This window comes from Lolium rigidum, chromosome 1 (assembly GCF_022539505.1).
Source record: "Lolium rigidum isolate FL_2022 chromosome 1, APGP_CSIRO_Lrig_0.1, whole genome shotgun sequence".
NCBI classification, from domain to species: Eukaryota; Viridiplantae; Streptophyta; class Magnoliopsida; order Poales; family Poaceae; genus Lolium; species Lolium rigidum.
This window is the reverse complement of record NC_061508.1, coordinates 191,206,310-191,216,059: the sequence shown is the minus strand read 5'-3', so window position 1 is coordinate 191,216,059 and position 9,750 is coordinate 191,206,310. Positions and strand designations below refer to the sequence as shown.

The window sequence follows — 9,750 nt, the reverse complement described above, 5'->3', positions numbered from 1 at the left end:
ATACAACAAAAGTAGTAATAAATAATTCTTGGCCGGTTTTTCATAAATCAACTTTAAAATTCTCAGTATCTACTTAATGAAAATACAAGGATTTTCTCTTGTTTCAAAAACAATTTTGTAGTACTCTCTCGACAGTACACTTGTACTTGACATAGTATAAATCTGTGTCAATTAATTTGGGCTGGAGGGAGTATAATATTTCAAACCTGATAACATTCTCTTTTGAAGTGTCATCCTAACACTTATGCAACCATGTATCTACCATCAGTGCAACAAGCAAGCACTGATCAATCCTAACAAGTACTAGTACAAATCATACTTCAACACGAGGAATACTTGGCTGGGGAATATGGAGTTCCCCTGGTTGCTGGTGAAAACTCTTAACAGTTCTAATAACATTCTCTTCTGGACTGTCATCCTAACACTTTGTGCAACCATGCGTGTAGGCATCAGTGCTTGAGTGCAATGTAAGCCCCGGTTCCGGCAATGGCGCCGAGCGGCGGTGCCACCATGTAGATCCAGATCTTGGTGTATGTCCCCGTGGCGATCGCTGTCCCCAGCGTCCTCGCCGGATTCATGGACGCTCCCGTTGACTGACTGCTCACATACATATGTGCATGCAGTCAGAATGTTACTTAACCAATACATGCCAATTGGCAGCATATATAAGTGGAACGAAATTAAAAATAGTGCATGGATTGATTTGACTTACGCAGCGCTAAGGGCGTTCATCATCACCACTGCACCAGCTGCCACTGCTACCAGCTCCTTCACCTAAAGAACCAATAATGAAGTCGTCTAATTAAGCTGATGGATGAAATACTCGTGTAGACGTGTACTTCAGCATTGCAAGATCATCGATGGATGAGGGTTCGTCTTACCGCTTTGGGATCGACGATGAGGGCGACGATGACGAAGAGGAGGACGAATGTGATCACGAACTCGACGAGGAATGTCTCCGTGCTGCCGAGTGTGGGCACGGTAGCGACGATGGCGCCTGGGTTCTCTGGGTGGTAGATCGCGTTGGCCAGGAAGGAGGCGGCGATCGAGCCCAGGAACTGCGCCGCCATGTAGGGTGCGAGGTGGGCACGTGGGAGGTAGCCAAACACGGCCATGGAGATGCTTACCGCCGGGTTCAGGTGAGCCCCGGACACGTGGATCAGCGACGCCACGATCACCATAATGGCCAGCCCCGCCGTCGCCGCCACACCCACCAGGCCCAATGCGCCGTCGTGCGTCGCGTTCATGATCAGCGCCGACAGCAGGGTGAAGATGAGCAGGAATGTGCCCAAGAACTCCGCCAATGCCTTCAAAATCAATAAATCTCGCGATGAGCTAATGCTTAAGTAGTAGTAGTAGTTCGTGGAGAAATTAACGCTGGCGTCAAAATATAAACACCTTCTTAACGAGGAGAATCGCCGCCGTCTTGGCGCTGAGGATAGAGTGGTCGGATTGCTTGGCCATCTCATCGTGCAGCACTGGCACGACCTTGAAGGAAGGCGACTTTTGGGGCACCATGGTGGTGGTTTCCATGGCGGAAGCTGCGGGGATGCTCACTGAAAAATCCATGCTGACACTCCTGCTCTCATCCATCCTGCAAAATTCTAATTTACACGGTGAATCTACCTAGCAATTTAGCTAAAGAAATTGTTCAGTTGAATCTGAATGCTCCTTTGAGAGGTGCATATATATAGAGCCCAGATCAATTTGATGTTGATTAATTAGCATAAATTTTGGCGGGCACGGTGCTTGTCCAAACTACGAAAAGACATCTGCTTAGCTGCAAATCACTAGCCGATGATTGAATCAATTGAAAATGTTAGCCGATTATGGCACTATTAGTTTATTACTAATGTCCTTGTCGATGGCTGGCACAGTGGCATGCCCGTTCTCGTTTTACTTGGTCACTGGCTCACTGCTTCTCCTGATGATTGATGTCTGAATTGTCATGTTTCTGATGAGATTATTATGCATGGTTCTGAGGGGACGTTTTCACATTTATGGCGAATCATTTAAATCTCTTACTGTAAGATTTATATATTGCTCTTATATAACGAACAGACGGGACGGACAGATTTTGGATGTCCTATTTGCCTGGCTATTACACTGAAAACATGCAGTGCCGGCCAGGATGAAGCTAACCAGATATAGCCTGTTACAATCATCTTTCCACTTTTTCACCATGTATGACATGTGTTCGCTTTTCAGTGTTTGACCATTTCTTTTGTCGCTCGTACAAAAATGTTCACACATGTTGAGACAAAGATTGGTGGACTCGAGCCGGCCTAACAAGTGTGAGCAGAACATCAGAGCATCAGGTGCTAGGTCCTAGCATTTGAGCAGCGACCGGTAAATTAATCACTTCAGTTAATTTGGCTGGAAGAAACATATATTGCCACGATAGTCATTGATTAATCCAACTTGCCACATGATCATGAATTCAGATGGCATCCTTCAGATGCACTTCTCTTTTTGTAACTGCAACTTAACTGCAAGTCCGCAACATACACTCCAGTTCGAGCAACAGCACTGGTGGTGCTTATTTTTGCGCTCCCAGTAGTGCTTATGTTGCAATCACCCTGATATCATGAACATGGGAGTTTTTAGTTTTTACGGTACCTTCTACTGCTACCAAGCAGGAAGCAGTATAAAATCTAATCCAGCCGTTAATTTTGTGGGCAATTTAAGCTCTTTACGTTAATCATTCTTTTAGTTATTATGAATGAGGCCCATAAGCCCAGTAACAGTCAATCAACATGTCGTCTGCTTGTCCGTCGCCGTTGGTAGAGTTCTTTGCCGTCACCATTGCCGCCGCCGCTGCCGATGTGCAGAGCTCACACGCCGCTCCTCTAGCGATGCCTTGGGTTCTCCCCATGTTCTTATACATCTTCATACATCGATTTTTTGATGGCATGGTCATTCGCCTCGACTTGCCTAGGATCCCTTAACTCCATTGTTCGCCTCCACCATGGCCGTTGTATACTTGCCGACGACTTTGTCGTCCACGAAACAAAGAAAAAATGTGCCACAACTGTCATCACATCACTTAATGCGTAACCAGATCATTAGACTAGATCATTGCTCTGCTGCTCGCCTGATATTTGGTTGATATGCCGGATGGATACAATCCAGGAACTGCGATCTAACCATTAATTTTCTTTCAAGACTACTACAAGTTAACCTTTCATCCGGTTGTACACATTTATAATTACAAGATTAGATGTGCACGAATCACTATTTTCTGTCCAGTTTCTATGAATGCCACCGGCAATCAATCACTTGAGCTCAAGATGACTTGAGGGCTGACAGTCAAAAACTCGTCTAGCAGCAACAATGGCTACCCGAGAAACAGCGGCTTCCAAGCAAAGGCGACTCCAGCCAAGATGGACGACCAGGCGGATAAACGAGGAGGGGATTTTTCGGGAACGCGCTGTCGTCGTGGAAGATCATGGAAACACAACGGGTGTGTTTGGTAGCCTGAGCCTGATTTGGGGCTGACTAGCGCAGTGGTGTAAGGTCATCTGCGCACGGAACGAGCCACGGCAGAATTTGCCTATTATTCGGTAGGTCGGGCTGTATGGTTTGAGTTAAAAAGATTATTTTGTTGTTTGTCTGCAGCCAACCTAAATCTCGATGGAGATGAAACTACACATGTTTGATACCATCCATGCAAGCATAAGTTCACCTCTTCTCTACAACGGGTAGCTTTACCATACTATAACCTCCCATCACACAGAAATCACAGTTGCACACTTACGAAGCTAACAGTTCACGAAATCGGCCCTAGCTACTACAAATGGTAGTTCATAATGATACTCCCTAGCTACTACGAATGACATTTTATCATCACATGGTAGTTCAACATACATGGATCAAATTGAGGTTCGAGAAACATGGGATCAAAGGGGTTCTTCTTCTTCTTCTTGGTGTTGCCTCTAGCTTTCTACATTGCGTCTGCTCACTTTTTCCTCTTCTCCTTTCATGCTTCATTGTCGTCTGCCTCCACGCTATGGCCGGTCTCAACTTCATCAAAAGTGACAACCTCTTGGAAGAAGTCATCCTCACCCCAACATAGGATCCAATTGTGAAGAATGCAGCAAGCAAGGACCAACTTCACTTGTGTGTCAAAAGTGTGGAATGGTTTCTAGTCAAGGACCTTGAACCCATTCTTCAATACAACAAATGCTCTCTCAATGGTGACTCTAAGGTTTGAGTGTCTCGGATTGAACAATTCTTTTGCATTCTAAGGTTGGTTCCTTGCAGTTTACTCGTTGATGTGGTACACTCGTTTTCCCGAAGGGAGGTAGAATACTAGGTCGGCATGCATATCCAAAGATCTCCAAGGTAGAACTTACCCTCGGAGATTTGTAACCCATCAGGCCTTGACAAGTTGTCGGACAAGATGCATGTATCATGAGCTGAACCCTCCCAGCCAAGCAAACACGTATGTGAACCTCATATTGAAATCCACCGCTGCTAGCACGTTCTGGCTGGTGTAGTGCTTCCTCCTGCGAAATACTGCATACATTGATCTCGGTATCTTTGTAGTCACATGAGTACCATCAATAGCCCCAATGCAATCCTATCAAACAATTAGCACACAATCATGTTTGTGACAGTACCACACATCTGATAAGTAGAATGAACATGATTTTGTACTCACTCTGAAATACAGGAACCACCTGTAGCTGTTCTTGATCTTGGGTGGTTTGTTCATTGATGCTGGCTTGATCATTTCACCTTTGAGCTCCCCAACTGCATACAACACCTGCTGAAAGTACCGAGAGATAGTCTCCGTGGATCGCCTGAATGTGCTATGGATGACTCTGAACCTCTGGTTATGATCCATGACATGAAGAAATATTGCGACTTGTTCTTCGACAAAGATGTGGATGCTATCAACAAGCAGTCCTCTAGCCCTGAACATTTTCACAAGTGCATAGAAATGAGCTCTTCTCATCTAAAGCATCTGTATAGCCTCTACATGTTGCAGTTGTTGATGTAGTTTAGGTTGGCCATCCTCTCATGATCTCGTTGTATCATAGGACCGTACATGACAGGAGGAAAAACAACATGCCTAACTGCTCTCTTGTGCACCATCAATATTCAAGCTTGTATGCAAATGATGAGTGCTGCAGCGTGATGCACAAGCTGGAGCTGGTCGGTCTACTCAAACAAGATCTATGCATTACGAATAGTCTTATCGAACCCAACTAGTTCTACCTACATGAATCTAACACTACAGTAGAGAGCAGAGGAGTTGACTCCGCTGCGGCTGGAAACGACGACCCTGGTCCGGCGCCGGAGACCAAAGGGAGGAGCTCCTCGTCCAGACCACGACCATGGTCAGATGCGCGAGGCCAGATCTGGGTCGCGGCAGCCACCGCCGGTGCGAAAATTGGGGAAAGGGGAATTTTGGGAGGGGGCTAATGTGGAGGGTAACCGAAAAGGGAGATTACCCCTACTTTTGCCCCGGAATGCCGTTCGGATTTCGCCTTCTCCCGCCATGCCAAGGCCGAACGCCCGCGCGAATGGCGTTGTCAATTTTCGTCTCGTCCGGGCCTGTCCCTGGAAAAACTGTCAAACTGGGCGTTCCTCCCGGGCCTGGCCCGGAGGTGTTTTAAGAACCGTGCGGTGCGACAACAAGGAGGAGCCCAGGAAACCAAACAGCCCAAAAACTGTGAGGCACATCCGAGCCAAAGGGTGCCCAGACTACCAAATGCGCCCAACGCAGTGCAGAAGCGACAATGGTGTCATTGGAAAAGGAAAAGGATTTTAGGGGTTAGATTTTTTTTAAACAACAGCACGAGCACGAGCAAGCTCTGTTGGGCCGGGCCAAACTTGTTGGTACCGATTCTACCCTAGTTTTGTTAGCAGTAGAAATTCTTCTGATCATGTTTTTAGCACCAGTATGAACTGGTATTGGCCTTTTGATCCATGGAAAAGGACGGCTTTTATTCATTTGAGGGTACCACAAAACACCTCAATGAACATACCATCAACAAGTACATAATTGGAAGTGGGGCTTACATTGAAGTTAAGCTAGAATTTATTAGCAGTTGAGAGCAAGTATGGAAATTTCAGAAATGTAAGCTTTACCATATGCTCATGTTTTTTAATTTGCATACCTGGAAGCAAGTAATTTTTTTATTTTCTTTATTTCTCTTCATTTGTTTTAGCAAGGGCTTATGACCATGCTCATATTCCTCCGATCTTTTTAATTGACTCGAATTTAGTACAAAGTTGTACTAAATCCGAGTCAATTAAAACAGTCCGGAGGGATTACTATTATTCGGGCAATATGCTTGTTGTATTACAGGGGGCCAAAGGCCACAATATATAGTACATGTACAGACGGAAATATGCAGGAAGCCCCCTAACATATGGGGAAACTACAATATACATATATACATATATATACTCTAACCCCCCCTCAAACTCATGGTGGATCCACAACACTGAGTTTGGAGAGTAAGAAGTCACGCTGCGCTCGAGTTTGTGCCTTTGTAAAGAAATCCGCCAACTGCAAATCTGAAGGCACATAATAAACCGCAACAACCTCATCCTGCATCTGAGCACGTGTATAAAAAGCATCAACACCAATATGCTTGGTCAGCTCATGCTTGACCGGATCACGTGCAATACTGATAGCACCTGTACTGTCAGACAAAAGTGGAGTGGGTGTCGTAACAGAGACCTCAAAATCTGCGAGCAACCACCGTAACCAGGTCACCTCAGCAATCAACAAAGCCATAGCCCGCAACTCAGCATCAACACTCGAACGGAAAACCGCTACCTGTTTCTTCGTCTTCCAAGCAACAAGCGAACCACCAAGAAACACACAGTAAGCAGAAAGTGAACGACGATCCGTAGGATCACTCGCCCACGTGGCATCCGAGTAGCACTAGAGCTGGAGAGAACTGGAACTAGAAAAGAAAAGGCGATGAGTGATCGTGCCACCAAGATAACGAAGAACACGGAGGAGATGACTGTAGTGAACGGTGGTAGGAGCTGAGACAAACTGACTCAGAATATGAACATGATAAGAAATATCAGGACGAGTGACAACAAGATAAACAAGACTCCCAACAAGATGGCGATAACGTGTGGGATCAGGAAGAGGATCACCATCAGTAGGACGAAGCTTAACATTAAGCTTCATAGGAGTATCAACCGTGCGCTCATCCCCAAGAGCAGCACGAGCAAGAAGATCCTGAATGTACTTTTCCTGAGAGATAGAAAAGCCATCAGAAGTGGAGGAAACCTCAATCCCAAGAAAATAGCGAAGAGGACCAAGATTAGTCATAAGAAATTGATCTCAAAGACGAGCCTTGACAAAGGCAATATACTCAGGATCATCACCAGTAGGAGTCATTGTTTTGAGAGGGTGGACTTGCCAAGGTAAAAATCCATGATATGATATTAATTGGTTGTGCCTAGGAATGACCTTGTTGAAGATATTATTTTAAGAACACGAACTTCGGGTGTTATCTTGGTAGTGGTATGTTACAACTACAAGGTTTTGATTACCGTTTTTCTTCTTCTTGCTCTTTCTTTTTAGTAGGCTGTGTGCATCCGTAATGTTATAGGATATTTCGTTGTTGCAGAGATTGAGAATAATTGATATCTTCACGATATTAATATATGTTAGTTATCGAAAAAAAAATAAGATCTTATCCTCATGTATTATTTGTCAATTTGTTTCAATATTTCCGTATTAAATTGTATACCCGACAAACAAATTTGATCGCAAAGTGGCAAATAGCGAACTACTAGCAAATTAAGCAAAGAACAAGACAAGCTTACACTAATTGTCATCATTAATTATATTATCATGAGCAACGAGAAGCAGCTACGGAGTACTAAACACACATCAGGGAAGAAGAAGAAGAAGGAGGCTGCCACGGCAATCGGGGCCGCCGTCGGCATCATATCAACCTGAGCACGTTGCAGCGACGGACCTTCCGTGCCTTAGCGGCACGGCCATTGCTCTCAGCGGTCGCCTCATGACGACGGTGAACTCAAGCTTCTCGGTGAGGTCGACCTCCTCCCCGGCCGCCTCCCGCCACTCGAACTCCCTGATCGAGGTTGGCCACGAAGTACTCGAGGTGCAGCAGCGCGAGCGCCATGGCGGGGCAGACCCTCCTGCCGGCGCCGAACGGCATCATCTTGATCTCCTTGTTCCCCGTGAGGTCCACGTCCTCCCCCTCGCCGCCGGGCAGGAAGCGCTCCGGCCGGAACTCGGACGGCGCCGTCCAGACCTCCTCGTCCAGCCCGATGTCGCCCACCGCGAAGTTGACCGGCGTGCCCGCCGGGACGCGGTACCCGTCCAGCGTGGTCTCCTCCGCCGCGGCGTGCGGCAGCACGTAGTGCCCTGGCGGGTGCCGCCTCAGCCCCTCCAGCACAACGGCCTTGAGGTACGGCATCTCCTGCAGGTCCTCCTCCCGCAGCTCGCCATCGACGGCGGTGGAGACCTCCTCCCTCAGCCTGTCCTGCATCGCCGGGTTCTTGACCGAGGTTGGCGAGTATCCACTGCAGCGCGGTGGCGGTGGTGTCGGTCCCGGCGCTCAGGAACTCGGAGCAGAGGCTGACGATCTCTCCGTCGGTGAGGCCCCTCCCGCCGTCCTCCGGGATGGCCAGCCTCACCAGGGAGTCGACGTAGCAGTCGCCGCCAGCGCCGGCGTCCCTCCTGGCGCGGATGAGCGGGACGAAGAGCTCCTCCTGCCGCCGCCGCAGCGAGACGAGCTTGCTCCACCGGCGGCGGAAGACGAGCTTGGTGAGTGGCGGGAGGAACGAGAAGACCTGGAAGCTGAGGAAGTTGGCCAGCAGGTCCCGCTGCAGCGCCTCGATATCCCTGACGTGCGCGTCGCCTAGGCGGTCGCCGCCGAAGCACATGTACACGAGGAGGCAGAACATGGCGTACTGGAAGGGCTCCATGACGGCGACGGCGCCGCTGCCATCGCGGCCGGCGGAGCGGACGCGGGAGAGGAGGACGTCGAGCACCCAGCGCCGGGCGGGGGCGAAGGAACGGAGGCGGGCCGGGTTGAGCGACGCCGGTGGCCAGGGTTCGGCGGAGCGCGCGCCAGGTGGGACCGTAGGGCGCGGAGCTGACATTGCGGCCGCCGCTGGTGAGCACGGCGGCGGCGGGAGCACTGGCCCGCGGGCGGGAGGCGAAGGCGGCGCCGCGCTGGACGAGGGCGCGGTGTGCCGGGCCTCGGGCCGCGACGAAGATCATCGGTCGCGCCCGACCCAGCGGTGCGAAGGAGAAGACCGGCCCGTAGGCCCGCGCGAGGCGCCGCAGCACGGGCTCCAGGTCGAAGTCGCGGCGGGCCAGGTGGAGCAGAGGGCCGAGCACTGGCATTGTTGCCGGGCCCGGAGGTAGCGGCGGCGGCGCGCCATGGGAATGGGACTCGGACGGGCTGCGGGCCCGGGCACGCAGGAGCAGCGAGCTGACGAGGCACATGAGCGTGGTGAGCGAGTAGAAGAGCCAGTCCTCCATGACGGTGGCGGGACGGACGTGTTGCGCCGGCTGCGGCTGGTCGCTAGGATTCCGGTGAGGACGGTTCATTTGTACTGCAAGAAAAGGTCGGGAATGTTTGGGTACCGGTGGGAAGTTGGTGGGCCTAGATGGGAGGCACGCAGCTGAACAAGCATGCACGGGAAAAATAATCTGCGGAGATATTATTGCGGCCGGTGGTGTGTGTTGAACTCATGAACACCGCCTACAATTCGTGCGATGGCACTTGCATG

The 9,750-nt window shown here is 49.5% G+C and overlaps 1 protein-coding gene and 1 pseudogene across 1 annotated transcript; both read right to left on the bottom strand.

The window, feature by feature from the left end:
* Window positions 1–449: 449 nt before the first annotated feature.
* LOC124682885 (aquaporin NIP3-3-like) lies at window positions 450–1,569 on the bottom strand. The gene is made up of 4 exons (XM_047217494.1): window positions 1,399–1,569; window positions 882–1,307; window positions 713–774; window positions 450–597 (listed from the first exon to the last, which is right to left on the bottom strand). The coding sequence occupies exons 1-4, from the start codon at window positions 1,567–1,569 to the stop codon at window positions 450–452; spliced, it is 807 nt and encodes a 268-aa protein (XP_047073450.1).
* A 6,364-nt stretch (window positions 1,570–7,933) lies between these two features.
* On the bottom strand, window positions 7,934–9,499 carry LOC124682884 (annotated as a pseudogene).
* Window positions 9,500–9,750: the final 251 nt, after the last annotated feature.

What these genes read in the sequence shown, in the direction of transcription:
- LOC124682885 (XM_047217494.1), bottom strand. Translation starts at nt 1,569, where the DNA reads ATGGATTTTTCAGTGAGCATCCCCGCAGCTTCCGCCATGGAAACCACC. An exon ending in CGATTCTCCTCGTTAAGAAG is followed by an intron (nt 1,308 to 1,398) that starts GTGTTTATATTT and finishes TTGATTTTGAAG; the next exon opens with GCATTGGCGGAGTTCTTGGG. An exon ending in ATGAACGCCCTTAGCGCTGC is followed by an intron (nt 598 to 712) that starts GTAAGTCAAATC and finishes GTATGTGAGCAG; the next exon opens with TCAGTCAACGGGAGCGTCCA.